At 34.6% G+C, this 27,491-nt stretch overlaps 1 protein-coding gene across 1 annotated transcript in view; it reads right to left on the bottom strand.

Moving 5' to 3' along the window:
• Window positions 1-27,491, bottom strand: part of ARHGAP39 (Rho GTPase activating protein 39) — a 360,039-nt gene that overhangs the window by 239,722 nt on the left and 92,826 nt on the right. Inside the window, 1 exon segment of the mRNA XM_020995146.2 lies at window positions 12,410-12,571. Coding sequence (XP_020850805.1) covers window positions 12,410-12,489 — 80 coding nt within the window. The 5' untranslated portion in view covers window positions 12,490-12,571.

Below are 27,491 nucleotides of genomic sequence, written 5' to 3'. Positions count from 1 at the left end.
ACTCCCAGAATCCTGATTGGGTAATAAATATGAATTGATTGAACCAGAAAGGAGAGGTTACTAAATAATGGAGATAAAGGAATCTTGGAAATAGCAATGGAGAACAAGTAGTATTCTAATTCTCCACCACATCTAGTAAGCCAGAGGGCGTTAAGTAAATGTCTGACAGTGTTGCAAAGGGTAGTCAGAGAAGGTCTGTTATCAGAAGGTATATCCCTAAATCCAATTCACACATGAGTAAACACATTACTCTATGATGTCGTTGATTCTCTTCAAAAACGAAGGACAAATAGCCAGTTCTCAAAGTTAAAATATGGAAGAAATGAGAAAGGAAAAGACATAAAATGAAATCCAAGTTTTACATCTACGTAACAGACATTCCAGAGAGCACAGTGGAAAGCTCTGGGTAGTTTTAGAATAGAACACTAAGAAAGGGAAGCTAAAGGAATGGAGGAACAAGAACTATCTTATCACACCTTATTGTCATTCTCTTTCACAACTTCTGTGGTCTAGTCAAATAGGTGTTTTTACCTTCTGTCATATGCAGCATTTCATTTCATAGATCAATGAATTTATGAATTCTAAATTGAGTGCTGGAACAAATCTTAAAGGTTATCTAATCCAGTCTCTTTATTTTACACGTTGGAGAGCTGAGGCCCAGAGTTGTTAAGCAGTCTGCCCAAGGTCACCTATATAGCAAGCAGCAGAGACAAGATTTGTACTCATTATCTGATTCCAAAGCCAGTTCTGTTTCCCATCTTTGACTTTGCATTGACTGTCTTCCATACATGAAATAAATATACTGACTTACTTGCTTCTTAGAATCTCTGATTTTTTTGATCTCTGATCATTTGCCACCTTCTTTGTGAAGCTTTTCCTACTCCCCATTTGCTAGTGCCATTCTTGTCAAAAATCACCATGTATCTATTATATACATGCTAACTCATATCTGTGTATGTTTCTCCTTGGATAGAATGTAAGTTTCACGAAAGCAAAGACTATTCGGCTTTTTTCTTTGTTTCTCCAATACTAAGCATATTAACTAGTACATAGTAGGTTCTTAATATGTTTTTATTCTGCTCTTACCTGTCTGAATTCTCCTCATTCTCCTTTACTGGGTCTTCATCCAGTCTGTACCTATTTAGTGTGGGTATCCCCTATGATTCTGTCATAGGTCCGCTTCTCTTTTCACTCAATACTATTTCTCTTGGCAAACTCATCAACTTCCACAGATTCAGTTATCATCTCTATGCTGATTATTCTCAGATCCACTTATCCTACCCTAACTTCTGAGCAAAAATTTCTCCCAAATCCTTCTGTCTTCAAAAATTCCCTCTTACTGTTGATATCACCTTTACTTTATTATTACCCAGACTTAAATCTAAGTACTATCTTTAACTTTTCATTCTTTTTTTTGTCCATTTTGAGTATGAAGTGCTTATGGGACAATGGGTTTGAAATGTCCATTAGGCGGACAAGGCTAGATACTTAGATCAAGGAATTGTCTGCATAAGGCTGATAACTAAAACCATAGGAGCTGTTGGCAATGGAAATACAGAAGAGATGAACAGAAGTTATTATATATATGTAATCATATGGAAGCAAGAAGTCAAAAATAAACAGAATTTTAGAACGAAATACATACATAGTGACATCAATATAAAAATATCAATAAAGTCAACATTAAGAAATAACAAAACTTGTCAAACTCAACAGTCAATATTAGTGCCATACTATAAATGTTAAAGGACATATCCCATCTGTTAAATGATCAATTGTTTTTTCAGGCAATATACTTGCCAAGGAATTTGTTAGGGTTTGGGACATGGATGTTATTTAAACAAAGTATATTAATACGTTTAAAAATTAAAAACAAATAATATAATTGATTTTGAGCCAGAAGAGGACTTAAAATAACAACAACAACCGTGTAGTCCAATACCCTCATTTTACAGATGAGTATACTGAGGACCAGAAGTTTAAATGATTTGTATATTATGACATGGTAAGCAGACAGATGATCTGGGATTTTAATCTACTTCCAATAACTACAAAACCAGCATTCTTAGTGCTACATCACGCAAAGTTGGGAACCTGGTTGAAGAGTAATTTAAATGATAAAAATAGAGTATCTAAGAAAAGTAGATCCCAAGGCAATTCTCAGGACTCTTCTTTTTCTCTATAACAAGAATTCTTAACCTGGGATCTATGAACATTTTAAAAATGTTGATAACTACATTTTAAAATAACTGATTAAAATAACTACATACTTTATTTTTTGCATTTAAAAACATCGTTTTGAAAAGGAATCACTTGGCTTCATCAGACTGACAAAAGGATCAGTGACACAAAAGAAGTTAAAAGCCACTATTCTATACTCTCTCAATTGGTAATGTCATCAGGTTCTATGGGTTCAATGATAATTTCTATGCAGATGATTCAAGATTTAGATATCTATTCCTAATTTCTCTCCTCAGCTCTAGTCCTACATCATCAACTCCTTCCTGTACATTTTGAACTAGAAGTACTGAAGATATCTCTAACCTAACGTGTCCAAAATAGAATTCATGATATTTCCCCCAAAACCCTTCTTTATCTGAACTTCCTTGATATTACCAAGGGTACCACCAACCTTCCAGTTACCTAACTCCCAAACTCAGTGTGATCCTTAATTCCTTTCTCTTAAGCTCCATATCCCAATCTAGATACAAATCTCATCGTTTCTTTCTCTAAAATAACTCCCTTATGTCTTCTTCTCTCCACTCATCTAGCCACCACCCTAGTCCAGGCCCTTATCAACTGTCACCTAGGCTATTAAAAAAGGTTACAGTAGCTTTTCACTTGGTCCTGCTGGTGTCAGGTCTCTCATCAATTCAAACTAATCTTCACTTAGCTGCCAAAGCGATTTTTCTAAAGTGTCCATAAAGCCATGTGATGTCCATATTCAATAAACTGTACTATAAATACAGGATCAAACATAAAAATTCTGTTTGGCATTTAAAGTTCCTTACAACTTGACTTCTTCCTACCTCTCCAATCTTCTTACATTCTCTTACTTTTCCATGTACTCTACAAAGAAATAATGAGTTATCTGCTGTATCTTGCACGTGACACTATATCTTCCATGCTTTGTGCTCTATTCCCCATAACTAGAATGCTCTTCTACTTAACCTTTGGCTTTGAGAATTCTCATCATTCCAGAAGACTGAGCTTAAGTGCTACCTCATTCAGAAAGCCTTTCCAACTCTTTCCATCCCCACCCCCTAGCTGTTTAATGCCTTCTTCTCAGAGATTATCCCTATCTATTCTGTCTTATTGTTGTATATACAGATTCAGGTATGTTGTCCCCTCCATCAGAAAATAAGCTACCTAAGGGTAGCTTTTTCTTTTTCTTTGTATGCTTATTGCTTAATACAGTACCTGATGCACAGCAAGTGCTTCATGTTTATGGATTGATTACTTGCTGATTGGTCTATGTACTATGTACCATGGCCAAAATAAGAAAATTTTATTATTTCCCAATCTTGCCCTGTCCTCTCCTGTCTCCATGTATTTGTACATTATTCATCTTTTCTAGACATCATCCTATCTTCTTCCGCCTGCATCCCTCCATCCTTATTCCTGGAATGCACTTATCTCCATCACCCTCATCTTCACTTATTGAAACATTTCCCATTCTCATGGCCCAGTTCAGGTAGTTATCTCATTAATGATCCATCAAGCCAAAAAGTAACCTCTCCCTCCTCAGAGTTTTCAAAGAACTTTGGAGATATTCAATGTACTCATCATAATGTATTTTCTTATACTTAATTATGGGTATATTTTGTCCCACCAATCAGATAACATTCTAATAGTCAAGTATAAGGGGCTAACAGACTATGGTCCATGGGCCAATTCTAGCCCACCATTTGTTTTTGTATAGTCTGCAAGCTAAGAATGGTTTTTATATTTTTAAATGATTTTTTTTTAAAAAGAACATTTCATGACATGAAGATTTTATAAAATTCAAAATCTAGTGTCAATAAACAAAGTTTTGGGGTTCTTTTTGGAACTCATCAATGTTCATTGATTTACATTTTTGTCTGTGACTGCTTTCATGCTACAAGTGAGCTGCAAAAGAGATTATGTGGCTCTTACCACTTCCCAGTTGCATGCTGTACTACAAATCATAGTGACACAGTTTTAACTCAACAGAATTTCCAGTGCAACCTGTATTGCTGTACCTTGATTTTTTTTTTATTACCAACAGAAACCCATCACATCAAAACAAGAAAAGTGGACTTCAAATGCTGTGCTTTTAAGGCATGGCGAAATGTGAATTATTTTGCTATTGAATTAGATGGCAAAGAATTATGTTTATTATGCTATGATTCTATACCTGTGCTAAAAGAATATAAAATGTTACCATTACCAAACTAAGCATACTAATCACAATATTCCCAACTCACAATAAAGCTACAGTACAAAAATTAAAAAGATAAAAAAAGGAAAATTTAAAAGATGATTTCTTCACAACACAATGCCTTGACAAAATTAAAAAAAAAAATGAAAATGAGACTATCACCAAAGCAAGCTTCTGACTGGTTAACTGGCTAGTCAAGCACAAAAGGCTATTTACCGATGAATTTAATAAATCATGTTTCACTGCAGGAGCCCAAAAACATGTCTAGAAAAAATAAACTTGTTTAAGACTGTTAGCCTTTTGGATCACTTATAATCACATGCTCATTGATTGGTATCAGTATTTTGTAGTACCTTTTTGTGTAAAAAGACATTTTCAAAGATAAAATAAATAAAATTTCATTACAGATCATCAACATGAATATTTGCAATGAATTTTGATAAGGAATACTAACTTTGAACCCCAATTAAACAAACTGTTATCTCCCCCCAAAAATTTCATTCTTCTCATTAGTAATCATTAGTACTTCTATATTTCAAAAAGTTTTATTCAATTGTAGTTATATTTTGAAATTCATCCATAAAAACTTGTGGAAATATATTTTCTCTTTTGTTATACAAGTACTTAGACAATATTCTCACTTTTGTCTCTTGGTCTGTAAAGCCTAAAATATTTACTATTTGGCCTTTTGCAGAAAAAATTTGCTAATACTGTTATAGTAGGATAAGACATAAAACAGGCAACTATGATGCATAATATTACAAAAGTATATGTCACATTCATCTTTATATACTCCAGTGTGCAGAACAAGGCCTTACACACAGAAGACACTTAACAAATGTTCAAACGGACTGAAACAATTATTTAAGGAAAACAATAAATTAATAAGAAATTGAAATATTAAAACAGTAAAATAAAAAATATTCATAATAAATAGAGTAAGCAATATTCAATTTATTTTCCTGGTAATAAGCATAAAAAAAGATGAAAAAGTTTCAACATTTATTAAGTACTTACTATATAAGCACTGAGGATTCAAAGAAAGGCAAAAATACAGTCTCTATCTCAAGAAGCTCATATTCTAATGGAGGAAACAACACGTAAACAATTAAGCAGGGAGGACAGCCTATATAAAGGCATAGAGCCAGAAGATTGAATGTCCTGTAAAAGATACAGCCAGAAGTATATATGTCTAATGTGATATCAGTCAGGAAAGATAGGCTAGAGCCAGCCTGTGATGGGCTTTAAATGCCAAAAGAGGGAGCACAGTTTTTATCCTGGTGACAACAAACAGAAAAAATGAAGTTACAAGTGTGATGCAGTAGACACAAGTGCTGGACTCGGAGGCCAAGGCAGGTCACTTAACTTCTTGAAGAGACATCTACAAAACAAAGGGTGTAATGAGACGAAACCTAATATCCTTACCAGCCTATATCTATGATCTTATGTATTTAAAGAATGTACTTAGTTAGAAATGTACTAACTGCCTCCATTTATGCTGTCTAAATTCCTGCCCATGTCAATCTAAGCTTGATCTCATCTCTTTTTGCTCTGTAACTTCTTTTCTTCCAAGGAAACAACATCTTATTTTCCACTTATTTGGCCAATGATATCTGCTACCTCTAACTCAGAATCTTTCACAACCCTTTCCAAAATGAAATGCTTAATTTCACCACCCACCTTACCCAAGTATAATACTTTACACCACCAAGCAACTGGTACATTCCACAGGAAATGAACCTGAGAAAAGCCACCACCAAGGTCATTTTCACTGCATGTGATCCAGGCCTACGATGAAAGCTCTCAAAGGGCAGGTACCATAGATTTTGTAAAATCAATGTAACACCACAGTAAAGAGAGTGAACAATAAGAGACAATTTACTAATCACTTTGTATACTTACGGAATGGAAACAGACCCTGACCAGCTCTGGACTGAGCAAGCATATTCTGGCCAACAGAAATGAGTTATAATGAGATATTTATTATCCTACTTCTTCAAACACAAAATCTTCTGGTGACTCCAAAAGAACGTGGAAGCCTGAGGAAGTTTTAAATTATATATTTACATGAGATTTCTGAATCCTATACAGAAAAAATTATTTATAGGAAAACATTCTTACAATTGGTATCTGTGAAAAGATGTATCCCCCCCCAAAAAAATTCTCCACTATTTTCAATCAGTTTTTCACGGCATATTTCAAGAGCCCTCATGGCTACTCTTCTCTGTACAAACTTTAGTATTTGTCAATATCCTTTCTAAATTCAGAACTAAATACAATATTATTTGATTAGGGGAGAGTACTCTAGACCTGTGATTCAACTGGTCTAGAAAATTAATAGCAAAGAAAATACATCCAACAATGTAGATCAGAAACTGTTTTTCAAATTACAAGCTTACAAGGGGCAGCTAGGTGGCACAGTGGATAAAGTACCGGCCCTGAAGTCAGGAGGACCTGAGTTCAAATCCGGACTCAGACACACTTACTAGCTGTGTGACCCTGTGCAAGTCACTTAACCCACTGCCTAATAAAAAAAAAATTACAAGCTTACATACATGATGACCAGGTGTGATTTACACCAGAAATGCAGGGTTGGTTCAATATTAGTAAAACTATCAACATAACTGACCATATAAATGACAAAAACAACAAAAAATCACATGATTACTTTAACATATGAAGAAAAAGCTTTTGACAAAAGATCAGGGTTAAAGCAAGGATGCCTACTGTCATCATTATTCAATGGTGTACTAGAAATGCTAGCTATAACAACAAGAAAAGAAAAAGAAATTCGAAGTAATTAGAATAGGCAACAAGGAAACAAAACTATTACTCTTCAGAGGCAATATGATGATATACTTAGAAAATCAACTAAATAACTAATGGAAATTATCAAAAACTTTAGCAAAGTTATAGAATACAAAATAAGCCCACATAAATCATCAGCATTTCTATATATTACAAAATACAGCAGCAAGATATAGAAAGAGAAATTCCATTTAAAATAACTGTACGCTGGGATATTTTAAAATATTTTATATATAATATATATAAATATAAAATATATTTTAAATATATTTTAAAATAAAGTACTGGGAGTCTACCTGCCAAAACAAGTCCAGAAACTGTATGAACACAATTACAAAACACTTTTCACACAAATAAAGTCAGATCTAAACAACTAGAAAAGTATTAACTGCTCCTGGGTAAGCTGAGCCAAATAATAAAAATAACAATTCTACCTAAATTAATTAACTTATTCAGAATTATACCAATCAAATTACCAAAAAATTATTTAATAGAGCTAGAAAAGATAGTAACAAAATTCATCTGGAAGAAAAATTTTAAAAAATCAAAGGAATCAATGAAAAAAATGGTAAGGAAGGTAGTCTACCTGTACCAGATCTCAAACTGTATTATAAAGCATCAAAAGAATGTGTTATAAATCATCAAAACAATCTGGTGCTGGCTAAGAAATAGAGGGGTCGATCGATCAGCAGAATACATGGACTATACAAGCCACAGTAGTAAATGAACATAGTAATTTAGCGTTTGACAAACCCAAAGATCTAAGTTTTGGGGACAAGAACTCAGTATTTGACAAAAATTGCTGGGGAAAGTGGGAAGCAGTTTGGCAGAAACTAGGTATAGACCAACATCTCACACCATATACCAATATGAGGTCGAAATAGGTACATGATTTAGACATAAAAGGTGATACTATAAGCAAATTAAGTGAGCATGGATAATAGTTTACCTTTCAGATCTATGGAGAAGGGATGAATTTATAACCAAACAATAGATAGAGAACATTATAAGAGGTAAAATGGGTAATTTTGATTACACATATTTTTTATTACACTTTTGATTACAAATTTTGATTACAAAGATTTTTCACAAACAAAACCACTGCAGCCAAGATTAGAAGGAAAACAGAAAACTAGGGGGAAATTTTACAGCAAGTTTCTCTGATAAAGTTCTTATTTCTCAAATATATAAAGAACTGAGTCAAATTTATAAGAATACAAGTCATTCCCCAATTGATAAATGGTTAAAGGATATGAACAGGCAGTTTTCAGAAAAAGAAATCAAACCTATCTACAGTCATTTGAAAAAATTCTCTAAATCACTACTAATTAGAAAAAGGCAAATTAAAACAACTCTGAGGTACCACCTCACACTATCAGGATGGTTAAGATGACAGAAAAAGAAAATGACAAACACTGGAAAGGATGTGGGAAAACTGGGACACTAATACATTGTTGGTGGAGTTGTAAACTAATCTAACCATTCTGGAGAGCATTTGCAACTATGCCCAAAGAGCTATAAAACTATGCATACCCTTTTTTGACCTAGCAATAACACTACTAAGTCTGTATCCCAAAGAGATTTTTTGAAAAAGGACCTATAGGTAAAAAATATTCATAGCAGCCTTTTTTGTGGTGGCAATGAAACAAAAATTGAGGGGCTGCCCACCAATTACAAAGTGAAGTCAGGAGAACATTGTACTAAGTAATAGCAATATTGTATGATGATCAACTGTGAATGACTTAGCTATTCTCAGCAATACAATGATCTAAGACATTGTAAAACATCTGAAGGACTTACTTATGATGAAAAATGTTATCCCACCTTCAGAGAAAGAACTGATAAGAGTCAGAATGCAGATTGAAGCATACTTTTTTACCTTTATTTTCTTGCAGTTTTTTGGTTTGTGTTTTCTTTCACAGCACAACTAATATGGAAATGTGTTTCGCAAGATTTCACACATACAACTATAATGTATATCAAATTGCTTGGCTTCTCATTGAAGGCGGAGCGGGGAAGGAGGGCAGGAAAGAATTTGCAACTCAAAATTTTAAAAATGAATGTTAAAAGATTTTACATGCAACTGAAAAATAAAAGAAAATATTTTAATAAAGAAATTACGAGTTTAGAGAGTTTCCTGGGGCCCTAAGAGGTTAAGTGATACACCCAGGCTCATTAAGCCAATACATGTCAGGAATGGGAGAAAGTATAGCAGGAATACTTCCTCCCTCATTTGGACACCAGACCTCTATTAATAAAGCTGAGATCACATTTGCTTTTTTTGCCTACATTGTCATACTTTTAATTTATATTTACATTGCATCTAACTAAACCCTTAAGACTGCAGTATCATCTCCCTGGCCCTGAGCCTGTGAAGCTCTTTTTAATTCAAGTAATTCCCCTTTCTTACTGAAGTATATAAGGCTGAGAAATATGTATCAGGGAAAATATGCATTAAGATCATTCCTGATGCCTCAATTTGTGCTTTCAAAAACCCCTAGGTTTTTTTCATGTTATCTAGCCATATCTCCTCCATCCTAGATATATACAACTGTTGGATTGATTGAACCCAAATTCGGTACTTTACATTTATTGCTATTAAAATTTCATTCTATTAGCTTTTTAAAAAATATATCTCATTCTGCACCTAAAAGCTCACGATGTTTCCTCAAAGAGGTGGAAAGTATGTTTCACCATTAGTGTTCTGAAGCTGTATATGGTCATTAAAATGATTAAAGCTATTAAGTCTTTCAAAGTTATTTTCTATTTACAATGTTGTTGTTACTACATCAGCTGTTCTCTAGAGGTTCTGCTCACTTTACTCTGTATCAGTTCATATAATTCTATTACTACAGCCTTAAATTTGTCCATATATATGGAATAATAAAGCATGTTGGACTAGGAATAAAGAAACATGAGTTTGTATCTCAATTCTACCAATAACAAGCTATGTAAACTAAGCTAAATCATTCTGGCTTCCTCACACTGATATTACACTAGAAGTTTCTAGAAACTCATTATATAGAATTCTATAACAGAAAGAAATATCTTTCTGATATTTAGGGCAGTAGCTGAAGCTAGACATTATTGCTTTTCCCTGACCACTCCAAATACAACTGTGATGTTATTTCTCATTTGGAATACAGCAATTATATTTTTTGACAGAGTACTAATGTCTCTCATTTTCTTGCCAGAAGCTTGCGGATATATGGTTTACATGTTGATAATTTCAATTCTATTTTTCCACATTCACTGATTTGGAGTCAGAAGATTTAGGTTCATGGCTGGGTTTCCCACTTACCAGCCATGAGACCCTGGTCAAATCAGTGAACTTCTCTAAGCCTCAGTTTCCAGTTTCTGTTTTTCATTTGAGAGAGCTCTTGTTCAGAGACAGAGTGGATCAGATGCTGTTTGAGGTCCCTCTCAGCTCAGAGATTCTGAGATTTTTAAGTTATCTTAGAGTTCTGTCCATTCACACAGGTCTACTATAACTCAACTCACCTTTCTAGCTTCATCTTGTTCACAGGGATACGAAAGACTGTCAAATTCCTTGATAAAACCCAAGCATATGATAGATACACAGCAGTCCAAACTATTCATCCTAATCAATATTAATTGAAGCACCATCTGGAACAGGAAGCTTGAAGTGATAGTCAAAACATACGTGCCCTGGTCACAACACAGTTGAAGTACCATATTCCATTTTGGCCACCATATTTTAAGAAAGTTATCAACAAACTGAATTATGTCTGAAGAATGGTAAACAAGATGGTGAAGGAATTTAATACTATTCTATATAAGGGTCAGCTGAAGAAATTAATGATGTTTTTTAATGTTGAGAAGAAAAGACTTAAGATTACTATAAAGTCACAGAATGTAGAACTGGAAGGGAAGTTAAAGATGATGCAGTCCAACTCCTTCACTTTTACAGAAGAAGAAAACAAGGCTCAGAAAAATTATGTGAGGTCACAAGTCATAAAGATAAGAAAGTAGCTGAGCAGGAATCCAAACCCAGATCCTCTACTTCCCAATCCAGTATTCTTTCCACATCACATTGCCTGTAAAAAATAGCTGAACTAAGTATTTTAAGGGCTGTCAATCATATTGAAGAAGAATTAAATATGTTTTGTGTGGTCTCAGAGGGCAGAGCTCAGAGCACCAGGTAGAAGGTGTAGAGGAAGACCATTTCAATATGAGAAAAAAAATCAAAAAAACAGAAACATTTAGAACTGTTGGAAAAGTGGAATTGACTGCCAAGAGACGTGATCAAATTTTCTTCAAGCAGGGATTTAAAAACGTTCTATAAGGGATATTACAAAGATATAAACTAGACCTCAAGGCAGTGTTGCATAGTGAAAAGTGCTGAATCTGGAGTCAAAAGACTTGGATTCAAATCTTGCCTCAGACAATTACTTATTCCGACTCTGCGCAAGTTGCAATGTTAATCTCTCTGAAATGAAAATTTCCCAATCTCTAAAATGAGGAAGTTGGAACTGATGACTGTTAAAGTCCCTTCCAGCTCTGAAACAATGAACCTATGATCCAGATAATAGCTGAGGTGCCTTCCAACTCTGAGATTCAATATTTGCATGATTTATCAGTTTAGTAATAATAACCCCGTCAGGGAAAAAAAAAACTGGAATTATTTTTTCTGTCTCATGTTGTCTCCTAGTGATCATCTTATCCCTTTTCAATTGTTCCAAAACCATCTGTTTATCATCTGTTCTACAATTTTGCTAGAGACTTATGTTCAAAGTTTTCAGAAAATTCTCTGTCCTGCTGTCTCATTCCTTAACAGAACTTCAATACTTACAACTGCAAATTCTTTTAATACACTTTATCCAGCACACTCAACGAAGACAGGTAAGGTTTCTCTTACTATCCCCACCTTCATTCTGGCTTTCAACTTCCTTTTAATAATTTTTTTCCTTTTACCCTTTTCACATTAAAGATTGTCTCCTTGATGGAAAAAAAAACCAGAAACAATAACTCTGACTCTCAATAGTTTAAGTGTTTATATGCAAAAAATATAAACTGATTTCTAAGTAGTTTATCAAAGCTCTATATTCTCTTATTTTATTACATCATTGATTTCCACCAGAAATATTAAAAGAATTATCAAAAATTAAATAATTTACTTCATCCCATATTTTCCAATCCTTCCAGAAGAACTAGGTCTGGATTTCTCCCTCTCCTTACCTTGCACTTGATCCAGAACTCCTAGGATCTTGTATGTCAGTATTATGACTCCGGCAATCGTAATCCTGAGTCTGGGACATTGCAGTCTGTTGCCACAGCAATCAGTGGGATTTCACTGACTCATCCTTAGGCCTCCACCATCAAATAGAGGAGGGTGATGAGCTATAAAAAGAAGAAAAAATCTTTAAGCAACTCTTCAGATCTCTAACCCTAAGCTACAAAGAGAAGACAAAAGGGAAGAGGGAAAATCATTTTTATTTTGTGTTTTAGGAATCAAATGGTAGCTCACTTTTCATTCAGCAAACAAAGAACACCTAATCTTAGCAGGTAAAGCAGGCTCAAAGGTAAGGAAAGGCTTTCCAATATACAAAACTTGGATTTTCTCAATAATAGACTCTGGCAGAACATGATACAGTAGGCATCCAAAAAGAAAGATCTTTGTATTGAGAAATTTAATTCTAACAAACTAAACAGAAACTAGTCATTCTAACATTTCACCACTATACTAAACAAGGTACTATAGAGATGACCAATGACACCTGATATGTTGGCAATCTCTTCCTCTTTGTTAAGAGGAGAGAATTTTGTACCCTTAAAAAAGGTCAAATTTAATCCAGATCCCATAAAATAAAGTGGCAGTGTCCTCTTGAGCCTCTCTTCCTTTAATTCTTAAGTTTGCTTAAAACAAGTCCTCTTCTTTTCACATGTTCTTCATAGTGTCCAAATACATACAGTGAACAGGAGGTTTGTGGATGGAGATTAAAAGGAAAATCCTTGATTCAGGGCCAAGAAATGGCTTTGCTACTTTAGGTGAAAATACTAACAGGCCATTTAGACATTTACATTGTATTATGTCATCTTTAGTTATAAAGACAGTGTGATTTAATGTTAAGAGCCAGGGTTTAGATACAGGAGCCTGGGATTTTACTGACAGCAATTCCACTTACTAGCTATGACTATTGTAAAAAAAAAAATCAGTTAACTTCTCTGAGTCAGTTTCTTCATCTATAAAACAGAGGTAATGATACTTTCACTACTTGCCACAAAGGGTCATTGTTAGGAAAGCCCTTTGTAAACCTTAAAGCCCTACCAAAGTGGGAGCTGTTTGACTCCCTACACTTGTTCGAGCTAATCTCTGTCTAAAAACTTGTTCTTTAAAATACTTCCAAAGCTTCTATCTTCCCACTCTTAGATCACTCTCATCTTTTTCCCTTTAAATACTTTTCACATACTGACATTTCTTTCACAATAAATGAAACTTAAATACTTCCTAATCATTGGTTACTCTAAAAAAAACTGGATTGTGATCTCCGTCTTAAACTCAGGTCTCCTAGATGAAGACATGAGGAGTTATGAAAACAATGACAGTAGCAGAAATAACATACACAGACTAGTTGCCAAATCTAGTCCATATTTTAGGATCATTTGGAAAACCAGTCTGAGCACAAGTGCCATGAGATTGTCAGATTTCTAAAATTCAGATTTTAACATTTTAGAACCTCTGTCTTATGCAGCAGGTACAAAAATCAAATTTCAAGTACAAAACCAAAAGCAAATCTATATCCCTTGAAGCTATATTCCTATGCTCAATGTCATTTAATAAGCATTTCTAGGAATACTTATTCACATAAAAGCACACTTTTTAGTTAAGGAAATACAAAGATGGCATAAAAATGCAAATTGTGAGAAAGTATTAGCAGCAAAATCAAACGACAAACTGATTTATATGTCTGGGGCGGTGAAACTCTCTTCTCCTATGAGCGGGGTTAACAAAGATAATCTTCAAACTCTGTCCCCCATCTGGCAAAAGGAAGGAGGGAGGAGGGGCAGCAGCTACAGCTTGGAGCCCACTAGCAATGGCTTTGGGTCGTGGGGGCAACCTTTGCCTGGAAGCATCACCCAGGTCTAACACATCTTGCTCACTCCCTACCCCCACCTCAACCCCCAGCAGCCATGGGGCGAGAGGGAAGGGGGATAGGTCAAGGTAAAGAAGCTAGCCAGCCTCCTAACTTGGGTAAGCACACTCTTTTTAAATTGTAGTTTTAAAATGTTAAATGATGAGATGCAGATTCTAAAGTAATCTGGAAATGCATTTTACAAAACTGAAGTCACCTGATTGACAATGGGTTTGTTTCAAGTTTCAAATCGGTAAACTTTTTGTATCAGTTATGTCAAATAACTTTTCATAATTTGGTTATAGCTAAAACAATTTGGCTATTGTTGGTTATTGTTTTAATGTGTAAACTTGCCAAAAAGCTTGTTTGGGTTATGGCTTGCTGAGAATTTGCAAGTATATGGAAATCTCTAACAATTGGCTTTTTATACCAGGACAAATTTAAATTTGAGATGTAAATCCAAGAAAAGTTTTTCCTGAGCTGTGATTAATGAAACTTGCGCTCATGGGACCGTAAATGATTTTATTTTGAGTTGTTTGATGGATCATAATAATCCATCAATAATCAATAATCCACCATCTCTGAGAGAAATGCCACAAGCTACTCAGAGAGAATGTGATACAGGTAGGAAGTCTACATTGGGAAAAGCTGAGAGGACAATTTTAGCTTCAGTCTAAGATGGGATCCTCCTGGCTCAGTTTCCCCATTATAGTCCTTTGAAAAGGAATGTTACCCACATAGCTATTCCTGAGTCTAGCTAGGATTTGATACTGCATGGTTGGGAAATGTTAATTATCTGAATCGAAACAGAGCTAAGGATATGTTATCCTGTCAAATCTGGGCTCTAAATCTTGTCCCTGCTTTGTCCTTTTTATAGCAAATTTCTATAATCAGAGCAAATGGTCAGTAAAAGATCAATGCAAGTGTGTGAGATCTGGCTGTTCTGACCTGAATGTGTAGTCATTCAACACCCCCAAACAACTAAAATTAAATCTTCAGTTTGGTTTGGGGAGGAGAATTTCAGTGATAATTGGAATAAAAGTCAGTCTCTAGGAAAATTCATTTGTGTAACTATTGAACCCAGGGGTGGAAAACTTCTATATGCTAAAGTGTTACTTAAACTTTTGAAAAAGTGAAAAGATCAGATAATCCTGCAGATCAAATGTAAATGATTTTAATGGGGCTTTTACACTTTTACTTCTCCCTGTATCTGGGCCCTGCAATCTTTTCTGTCAGATCTGTGTCTTCCAGACTACAGGCCATTCACCCGCAGTTGGTAGCAAACAGCTGGTACCAACCAATGCCCCTCCCCAACCCATTATCCTCTCAATGCAACCTGTGCTATGTTCTAGTCAACCTCCTCTTTGGGACCCTCTCAAGGCAGGGACAGATCTACTGCCTCTTGCCAGCAGGAAGCAGTTTCAGAAGTCAAGACCTTTGCCCTTTTACCTCAAAAGAATTTGGGTCCCATTTGTTTGAAGGGGGAATGATGGGGATAAGATCTGAAACTTTAAAAGGAAAGGACCATGTCTTTGGGATATGGACCCCAAAAAAGAAAGTCCTTGGACTTTTCCTAAACCTCTGGCATTTGCCTGAGGCTGTAATTCACTCAAATGGCCACTATGGCTATGCCCAATCTCCCAATTCTGTTTTGTTACCACCTGATTGCCCCTGGCCACTTAATCATATCTAGACTCCACTCTTCCTTGGCCATGTGGTCCAGGTCCCAGGTATTCTGTTCACTCCAGCTTACTGGCCACTCCCATCCATATCTTCCTCAGACCCCGTCCTCCAGTCACTCCAAACTACTTGGCCTCCCACAATCTTTCTGCATACAAGATTCATCTTGTCCCCATTAAGGTGTTCAGATTCTTTAAGAGTCTAGCCAAAGGCTCAGATTCTTAAGATCTGGCTCTCGATACAAATGCTTAGATTCCTTAAGAGTCTGGCCAATGGCTGATGTTCTAATAAACCCTGTCTTTGGCTGAAAGAAGGCTTAGGTCGAATTCATTTGGGCAGGACCCACATGTTCTGATTTTGGAGCTACAGCATCCCTAAACCTCTAAACCTCAACAGGAAGCTGGACCACCACTACCTGTTGCTTAGAGTTCCTTAACTCTAACCAGAAACCCAGTCAGATGTCAAAATAAGTGTTTTCTCACAATTATACATCTCAAGCAACCCTTATCTTTATCTGAAAACTGGCTCTGTACTAGTCAATCAGTTACTGTTCTATCTATGGTCAGACACTCGAGGGGAGGGGGATGGCTCTTTTTCTGATTTCAGGGAATTGCACCTACTTCCTCTTCCCCTTCCGACTCAAAAAGCCCCTAATCTTTCCTCCAATTAGAAATCTGATTTCCTAATTTTGTCTCCTTATTGTTTTCTTAATTAATTGGTCTTTTTTATTAATTGTTTTTAATTCACAAAAAATCTGTCTACCCCTATATTGGCAGTGCAATGTCAAGCTGAGGACGCCTGGCCCCAATCTGACATGCGATTAACATGCATTGTTTAATAAAGAAATAAGCTCAGAATCAAAACAAAGAATTTTTTAATCATCTTAATAGTAAAGAATTGATAGGTTAAAAAATAAATCATAGAAGCAACCAATAATTTCATTAAAGACTATGACATAGAGCTCCGGCCTTGGAGTCAGTAGGACCTGAGTTCAAATCTGGCCTCAGGCACATAACACTTACTAGCTGTGTGACCCTGGGCAAGTCGCTTAACCCCACTGCCTAACAAAAACAAAAAAACAAAAAAGCAAAAAAGATTATGACAGCAATGAAACAACATACCAAATCTTTTGGGATGCAGCAAAGCAGTCCTTATGAAAAAATTCATATGTGTAAACCTTTTCATTAACAGAGGACAAAGTTAAAATTATCAACAGATTGGTCATTCAGTAACAATGACAACAACAAAAACACAACTAGAAAACAATTTTAAAACCACAATTAAAATAGTAGAAATCCCCAAAATCAAGGGAGAAATGAAGTAAAATGAAAGCCATTAAAAACTGGTTTAATAAATGAAAGTAGATGGTTTTTAAAAAAGAATAAAATAGATAAACCATTATCTAATTTGACTAATAAGACAAAAATCAAATCACAAATATCAAAAATTAAAAAGATAATATACCCAAAAAATGTGCAGAAAAAAGGATAGTTTTGTCCAAATATATGGCAATAAACTTGACAACTTAAACAACACGGACAAATATTTGCAAAAATATAAACACTGAGAGTAATAGAATAAGCAATAGAGAATATAAACAACCCAATCCCAATAAAGGAAACTGAACAATCCAGAAATCAATACCAAAAAGCGAGGGTGGGGTGGGGGTGGGGGGCCGCAACCTTGAAACAGGTAGATTTACAAACAAAATCTATCAAGAATCCAAAGAATGATTAATCCCAATATTAAACAAACTGATCATAAAAATACAAAAAAAAAAGGAATCATACCAAATTTCTTCGATGACACAAATACAATTTTACTAGTTAAACTAGGGATAATTTATAAAGTAGGGAAATTTATTATATAAAAATTTATGTTAGCAAAAAGGGCACAGATAAAGATTACGTACTGCGAAAAGTGTGGACTTACACCAGGAATACAAGTTTGCTTTAATATCAGGAATACTATAAATATATTGAAAATATTAAGAATGACAAAAATCATGACTATCAAAAAATATCCCCCCAAAAAACGCTTTTGAAAAGATAACAAATGATTTCAGTTTAAAATACTAGAAAACATAGCAATAAACAGACCTTTCCTTAACATGGTAAATAGTGATTCAGGGTGGTTGTGGGTGTGGATGTGGGTGTCAGTGTAGGTGGGTATATTTTTTCAATTCAAATTCTATGATTTGGGGAGATGGGGGGGGAAGAAATTCCATTTTGGATTACCCCTCTCTTGAGCTCCAGAGGCATAACTTCGGCAGCCTATCTTTATCTGGATGTCTGACCGGGATGTTAAGACCAACATACCTCCAATTTAATTTATTAATCGTTCATTCCAAACTTACTAATTAGTTTAAGTTCCTTATTTCTGCCACTGATATCTTTATTTTCCCCTATCTTCCATGGTTGAAATGTTGTAAATCTTTATGACTTAAATGAAATTAAATTTTCATTTTCCTTGCTTCCCATGTCATTCACAGACACACAGACACACACAGACACATGCACACACCCCACCACACACACCCCATTACCCAGTAATGGAAATAAGGACAGGAATGAAACAATAATGTCTGTTGTCAGCACTTCTTGACATAATGGTAGAGATTCTAGCTATAGCAATAATATAAGAAAAAGAAATTATGGAAAACAATACGCATAGCCAAAGAGGATACAAAATCATCCCATTTTACAGATGATACGATAGTGTATTTAGAGAACCCTATAGAGTCAAGCCACACAATTCAAACAATAACTTCGGCAAAATTTCAGATTATAAAATAATTCCACATAAATCACAAGAACTTCTATATATAATCCAATGTAATCAAGCAAAAAGAGACAGAAAGATAAATTTCATTTAAAATAGCTACAGAATCTAGAAAATATTTGGGAGTTTACCTACCAAGATCCACACAGGAACTATATGAACTACAAAGTATTCTTTATGGAAATAAAGGCAGACCTGAACACCTGGAGAAATATTAAGTGTTCATGTGTAGACCCAGCCAATATAATAATAACAATATTAGTTAAATGAATTTACTTACTCAATATCATATCAATTAAACTATCAAAGGATTACTTTATAAAAATTTATCTGGAGCAACAAGCCAATTATCTCAAGGGAAACAATGCAACAACAACAACAAAAAGGTAAAAAGGAAGGGGCCCAGCAATACCAGATATCAAAGTATATTACAAAGTAGTAATCACTAAAACAATGTGATACTGGTTAAAAAATAGAAAGGGTGATCAACAGAACAGGCTACACAATACATAAAAACAAGTGAACCTAGTAGTCTAGCATTCAATAAACCTGAAAATCATAGATACTGGGGTAAGGGCTGATTTTGATAAAAACTGTTGGGTAACCTGAATGGTAATTTGTCATATACTGGGCTTAGGCCAATGCTTCACATGATATATTAAGATAAAGTTCTAATGCATACATAACCTAGATGGAAAAGTTCATATTACAAACAAATTAAATGAGGGAACAAGAAATTACCTTTTAGAACTATAGAGAAGAGAAGAATTCATGACCAAACAAACCGTGGATAGAGAAAATTATAAAACATAAAACAGAAAATTTTGGTTACATAAAACTTTTTGTACAAACAAATCCAATGCAGCTAAGTTTAGGAGAGAAACAGTTAACTCGGAAAAAAATTATTTGCAGCAAATTTCTCCAATTTAGATTTCATTTCCAAATACTTCTACTTCTAAGTGATTCAAATTTGTAAGAATAAGAGTCATTCCCAATTGGTAAACTGTCAAAGGATATAACAAGCACTTTTTAAGGGAAAAAAATCCAAACAATATATAGCCACCTGAAAAAATGCTCCAAATTACTAATCATTAATGAAATGTAAATTAAAGTAACTTTGAGATTATTCAACACAGCACAATCTATCAGATTTGCATAGTTAACAAAAATGAAAATGACAAATGTTGGTGAGGTTGTGGAAAAATGGGTACCTTGATGCGCTGCTCATGGATCTGAGATAGACAACACAGAAACGTCTAGAATTACATAGCAAGAAAATACTATGGATTGCCTTTAGGAAACTGCCAAGCTCCTTTAATGATCTCAAGTTTGTCTTAGAAACAAAGGACCAGCTTTCAAATACTTGAATACTATTTTTTTATTGTTCAGTCATTTCTGTCATATCTAACCCTTCGTGAGCCTATTTAGAGATTTCTTGGCAAAGATACTGGAGTGATTTGCCATTTCCTTCGCCAGTGGATCTATTTTGTCAGGCAATCAGAGGTTAAGTTACTTGCCCAGGGTCACATAGCGAGGAAGTGTCTGAGGCTGGATTTGAATTCAGGTCTTCCTGAGTCCAGGCCCAGTGCTCTACCCACTATGCCACCAGCTGTTCCTTTATTAAATAGCAATTAGGGAACTTCATTTTTTTTAATATACCAATCAGTACACATTTATTAATACCCTGACATGTGCCAGGCAGTATGCTAAGTCGTGGTAACATAAACACAAAATGATAGTCTTTGCTCCCAAGGAACGTACATTCTATTGGGAAGGAACAACATGTGTAAATATAAAATATACACAAAGTAAATACAAGCTAATTTATGATAATGCAGAGAAGGAAGTGAAATTTTCAACACTTTCATATCTTCTAATACTGACAGACAAGCTCTAGGCTGTCCATTCAATTATAATTAAGAAACAGAGAATCGGATATTCTTTACCCACTTAGTCTTTTTCAATATTTGTTACAAAGAGAGTTTCACTAGAAAGCAGACAGATATGTCTGGAATTTAAATGATGCTAAAATAAAAGGACTCAAAAAAATGATAAAGAAATTTAGAAAAGGAAAATAATATATCCATTAAAGATGGCTTTATGGAAGAGGAGGTCCTTGAGACATGTCTCAATGGATAAATATAATTTTACTGGCAAAAACAGATTGGAAGAGTTGAGCAACTTTTACTTCACACTTCTTTATTATTCACAACTCTTCCAATGCTGATTCAGGGTGCCTATCTTCCCACAGCTCCCGTGACTTTGACTATTAATGTTTTAGCATTTATACCACTTTGATGAGCATGAGCTGATACTTCAGAGTTGCTTTAATTTGTCTTTTTCTTATTATTAGTGATCCAGAGTATTTTTTCATATGAACATTTTTCTATTTTGAAAATAGTTTGTTCATACTTTTTGACTCTAAGATTCCACTACCGAACATATAAAGGAAAGAGGTAAAATATACAAAGGTCCCATGAATACCAAAATATTCACTCTAACACTACTGGTAATAGCAAAAACCTAGAAATAAGAAAAGAATGGCTTAATTGTAGTATATGGATTTAATAAATACTTGCTGAATGAATAATCTTATTGTTCTAACAGAAGGAATTCAGAAGATCATGGGAAGGTCTGTAACTAATCAAAAGTAAAGAAAGAAGAAACAGGCAAATAATATATGTGCATATAATAAATATAATAACAGTCAAAAACAACACTAAAAGACATTTAAGATCAAATGTAATCTCCAATGTTTGTTCTTGATGAATGATGGTGGAACGCAGTTCCCTTCCTCTAAGAGCCCACGAATATGGAATGTTACATTCTCAGTCAAAGCTGTTGTATTTAACACTTCTGCTAAGTTGTTTTTGTTGAAGTTTTTCTTTTGGCAAGGAATGGCACTATGAGATACTGAACAGTGATTGTGGTGCAAAAACAAAACGCAACAATAAAACTTTTTTAAAGAGAGTCATAAAACATTTTAGTTGGACAAAATGTGAACAAACATACAGAAGTGTGAAGTCATAAAGTGACAGTTTCATTCAAATGTAGCTTCATATAGAAAATGAATAGAATGTAAGGCTAGAAAGAGAAGTATGGAGTACAGACTATAAAACAGTATCCAACATGAAAGATTATTGATTTTAAAATTTTTACTGAATATGGAGTAGATTAGAATCAAGTCTTATCAACTCAAGACCAAAGCCACGAGACTTCTGAGAAACAGAAGGTATTCTTTCTTATGAAATATGATCCTATGTAGTCACTTAATGATAAAGAAAGAACCTGACCACCTGAATTATAGTAAAGGATCTCAGGTATCCTATCAGTTAAAGTCTCAATTGAGATTAGACTATTACAGTGATAACCTCCATTAAACTCCCCTGGGAAATAAAGTCTCTTTAAAGGAACTGTCCTTGAAGCAGAAATGGTTTAGACTTCATTGCAATATTCTAAATTCCAGGTGGGGGTACCAGAAACCACATAATCCAAACTCCTGAGACAGAAAAACACTGTCTAAGCATCCACTGCTGTGAATGTACCCAAAGCAGCCACTTTGTTATTTAGCAAAATACCACCTGGGAAGCATAACTGTCATTCACACAGGCCTCTGTATCTGTGGTGAAGGGAGGGAATTCCTGAAATATATCTCTATGCCTTATATAATATTCATACCTCAGCAGAAGTTTCTAGAAATAAAGTGTTGTTACTGGAAATTCATCTTAATTAAAAAGTAAAAATGTGGGACCAGGGCTAGAGCAAGGAGAAGAGTTGGAATATAGCTAAAACAAGACATTTCATTTATACATGACAAATGTCACGTGAAATCCCTCTCTTTTACCACCTTTTTATTTATAAAGGGGAAGGAGATATATACATATACATATATATATGCATATATATATAAAGAAAGGAAAAAGGATATGTAAGAAAAACTATAAAAGGGCAGGACAGTGGGAAATGAACATTTAACAATCAAAACTCTCCATAGAAAGGGATTAACTTACCCATAAAACAGAAGAGGACAGCAGAATCAATTAGAAAACAATCCAGTAATATATTGTTCACAAGAAACCCATTGGAGACACAATGATGAATAAAGAATTCAAATGAAAGGCTGGAACATAATCTATTATGCTTCAGCAGAGCTTAACAAAATAGAGGTAATAATCATGGTTTCATATAATGCTACAGTAAATACAGACAAGATAAAAATAGATAAGCAGGGAAATTAAATTATCCTTAAAAACACTGTAGATCAAAAACAAAATTTAATATATACAAACCAAACAGCATTGCCTCTAAATACTTAAATGAAAAGTTAACTGAATTGGAGGGAGAAATACATAGTAAAACTATGAATACTGTAGAACCATAACACGCCCCCTTTCTAACCTGGATAAATCTGACCAAAAGACAAAGAAAGCAGCTCTAGACCTGAATAGAATTTCACAAAAACTGGAAAAATAGCTACCTAATTCATAATTAATAGAAATAGAATGTAATTTACATACTTCTCAGTTGTATAGTCCTTGGGGCATAAAGACCTCACCAAAAAAAATGCAAAAGAACAGAAGTACTAAATATATCACTTACTGATCACGATTTAATAAAAATCGTGCTCAATAACTATGCCCTAAAAAAGAAATACAAAGTAATTGGATGCTACCACAATTGCAAACAAATTATAGACACAAAAGAAAATTAAAGAAAATCATAATAACGAGACAACACACAAAAACTTATGGGACGCAGCAAAAACAGTTCTTCCTGCAAAATATCTATCTCTAAATGTTTTCATCAACAGAAGAAATGCCAAATCAACTAACTGGGTAAGAGCCTGAACAACAAAAAAATCAGAACTCTCTAACTAAATAATAAAGTAGAAATTCAGAAAGTTAAAATAGAAAATTCAACTGAATTGACAAAACTTAGTATATATTATAAAAAAGCTCATGTGATTCTTAAAAGAAAGAGATGAAAACCAAATTGTTTTTGACAAAATTCAGCATCTGCTTTTTTTCTTTTAAATACTAAAAGGCAAAAGAATAAATAGACCTTTTCTGTTTATGTAGATCCAAGAACAAACATTACATTTAATAGAAAAAAGTTAGAGGACTTTCCAATAAGATCAGATGTAAAGCAAACATTCCCATTACCACTACTACTCTAAAGTGTAGCTCTGGAAATGCTAACTGCAGCAAGATAAAAAAGAGAAATCAAAAGGATAAGCAAATGCAAAGCAGAAATAAAAAGTATTACTTTTACAGAAGATGATAATTTACTTGGAAAATCATAACGAGAAATTAAAAATTTAAACAATTGAGCAAAGTTGCAGAGTATAAAACAAATCTACATAAATCATTACCATTCCTCACTGTTACCAACAAAACCCAGCTGGAAGAGCTAGAAAGAAAATTTGTTTTAAAAAATAACTACTGAACATAAATATTTGGGAGTATATCTACCAAGATGCACCCAGGAACTATATGACTCTAACTATAAAACGCTCTTTGAAAAAATAAAGAAATGCCTACAAAATTAGAAAAACATCAACTGCTCAAGGGAAAATCACGCCAAAATAAAAAATAATACTAATTTAATTTATTCAATGTTGTACCAGTCGAGGTACCAAATAAATATTTTATAGAGCTAAAAAAAAAATAATGAAAGTCATATAGAGAAACATTAATGATCAAGAATCATGAATAAAAGGTAGGAAGGGAGTTTATCAATACCAGATACTAAAGTAAACAAACAGTGGCACAGTATTCAATAAACCCAAAGACTCCAATTACTACAGGAAGCACTTGATAAAAACTGCTGAAAAAACTGTACAACTGTCTGGAAGAAATTAGGTATAGACTAATATCTCATACTGTATACCAAAATAAGCTCCAAATAAGTACATAACATAGACATAAAAGGTGATACCATCAACAAATTAGAGGAGTTATAAAGGGAAGAGTTCACAACCAAAGGATAGAACCACCAGAGATCTTGCTCTGGCGGAGCTAAGCTTTGGAACTCCTGTCCTAAATTTGTGCCATTCAGATTGACTTTGCTTACAACCGGGCTGGCAGTCATTGTCCATGGGATAACCATTATGGAGATATGACCTGGCAACTGCCTCTGAGGGCACTACAGCCTCCACCTCTTTAACCAGCACTTCTACTGAAGACCCCAAGAAAGTTCTCACCACCAAAATCCTTGACATTGTCATATGACTCAACATCAGAAAGGACTGTGTTTTATCCATGCAAATGACACTACAAAAAGAATTTACTGCCACCTCTTTTGCCACTGCCTGCTACAGATTGACCACTGGGCCTTTTTGTCTGACTTGAAGTTTCAAGAAATTTCCTATTATGTGTTGTTTCTTCGATTAGAATATGAGTTTCTAGAGAGGAGAAATCGTCTTCCTTTTCTATTTGTAAAGCGTTATATGCACAGTGCTAAGCACATAATAAGTTATTAAGTTATGGATAAATGCTTTTTCATTCATTCATTCATTCAAGGCAATGACTTATAGTGTATAAAAAAGTGTAAAAGCCAAAATGAAAGTGCTATTAAGTTTGTATACTATAACAATAAACATAATAAAATATTAGATCCAAATATTATCTCAATTAACAAGCTCTTCTGCTATTAGCACTCTTTCAAATCGATAAAGGGAGAACTTGTCAATGCTGATAGGCTATGCACTGGGCTCCAAAGGCCCAAGATTCTGACTCTTTTGGTTTACCCAGGAAATGAATTCCATAAAACAGAGCTCTTCCCATTAAGAGCTCTATTCTCTTTCTGGCAACAGTTATTTTCTGTAAGTTCTCAAGTGTATCAATTCCAAAACAATATAGACTGAAGTGAATTTAGTCTAATGGTCCAAATGACTACCTTCCTTTTCTTTATTTTATCTTCCTTGCTTTGGCTAATGGGCACTCTGAAAGGCAGGGAAAACATCATTTGGATAGGGTAAGCTAATACTCTGGGGAAATTCTTTGCATCATATATCTGCTAAAAGTATGATATTCTTTTGTATTAAATTTCTCATAGAACTGTCTCTTGAACATCTTAAAGTAGATGTCCCAAAGACATCTTAAACTCAACATGCCCAAAAATGAATTTATTTTCTCTCCCTTAAACTGTACCCCCTTCCTAACTCTTTCATTGCTTTTCAAAAGTACCCCCATTCTCCCATTTACAACTTAGTAGTACACTCAACTCCTCACTTTCTCATGCTTCATATCCAATCTATTGCCAAGGCCTGTTGATTCCACCTTCACATCTGCTACATAGCGCCCCTTCTCCCCTTTTCTATTCTGACCCTGCATACACACTAGTACAGGCCCTTACCACCTCATATGTGGACTATTTCAATAGCTTCTGGATTGGTCTCCCTCCCTCAAGTCTCTCCCTACTCTAGTCCATTCTCTTCTCAGGTGTCAAACCAATCTTCCTAAAGCAGAGGTCTGTTCATATCACTCCTCTTTTTCAGTAAAGTCCAGTGGTTCCCGGTAACTTTCAAGATCAAATATACAAAATCTTTTGTTTGACTTTTAAAGTCCTTCTTAACCTGGCTCCTTCCTAGTTTTCAAGTCTTCTTACACCTTACTCTCTATGATCCAATGAAACTGGTCTCCTTGCTGTTCTCTGAACAAGACTTTACCTCCAGAAAGCTGGAATTTTGCTGGCTAGAATGCTTTGTCTCCTTAACTCTGCCTCCTGGCTTCTCTAATTTTTTCAAGTACCAGCTAAAATCTACCTTCTACAAGAAGTTTTTCCCAATCACCTTCAATGCTAGTGCCTTCTCTCTGAGATTACCTCCAACTAATCTTACATAAATTTTGTTCAAAAATAGTTGTTGGCAGATGGTTTCTTCCAGCAGACTGTGAGCTCCTTGAGGTCGAGAACTGTTTTTGTCTTTATATTTTCAGAGCTTAGCCTAGTACTTGACACATAGTCAGCACTTAAATCCTTGCTGATTTGACTTGATTTCACTTATCATGGGCTTCATATCCAAGACAGATAGACAACTAACAAATATGTATGTAGGAACAAAAAACATCCCCCAATACAAAAGTAATCAAAGGATATGAACAAATAGTTCTCAAAGGAAGAGTTGTGAACTATTAACAACTACGTGAAAGAATATTCCAAATCCCTAATAATGAGAGAAATGAAAATCAAAATAACACAGAGGTTTCACCTCATAACAAGCAAATAGGCAAAGATGACAAAAGATAGCAACAATCAATGTTGAAGAGAATGTGGGAAAATGAAAGGAAAAAAGATGGAAGAGAAGGGAGGGAGGAAGAGAAGGAAGCTTTATTAAACACCTAATATGTGCCAGGCACTATACTAAGTAATTACAAACATCTCATTTCATCCTCAGAACCTAGGAAGTAGTTGTGATCATTATTCCACTTTTACAGATGAGGAAACTGAGGCAGAAAGAAGTTTAAGAGTCTGGGGCTGGATTTGAACTCAGGTCTTCCTGACTCCAGGATCAGCACTCTATGTGCCTTAGGTGCCTTAGATAAGCACACTAATGCGATAAGGATCAGTATACATATTTTGGGGAGAAAAATTGGAATTATGGAAAGAAAGAGGCTGAAATGTCCATATTTTTTATGCTCATTTCAAACTAGAAACGGCTAAAAAACAATTGTGGTACATGAATGTAAAAGAATATTAGTACATTGTAAAAAAAAATGTGATGATTA

This window comes from Phascolarctos cinereus, unplaced genomic scaffold, assembly GCF_003287225.1.
Source record: "Phascolarctos cinereus isolate Bilbo 61053 unplaced genomic scaffold, phaCin_HiC Scaffold_4;HRSCAF=312, whole genome shotgun sequence".
Classification (NCBI taxonomy): domain Eukaryota; kingdom Metazoa; phylum Chordata; class Mammalia; order Diprotodontia; family Phascolarctidae; genus Phascolarctos; species Phascolarctos cinereus.
Note: the sequence above shows the minus strand (reverse complement) of the source record. Positions and strands in the feature narration are given on the sequence as shown.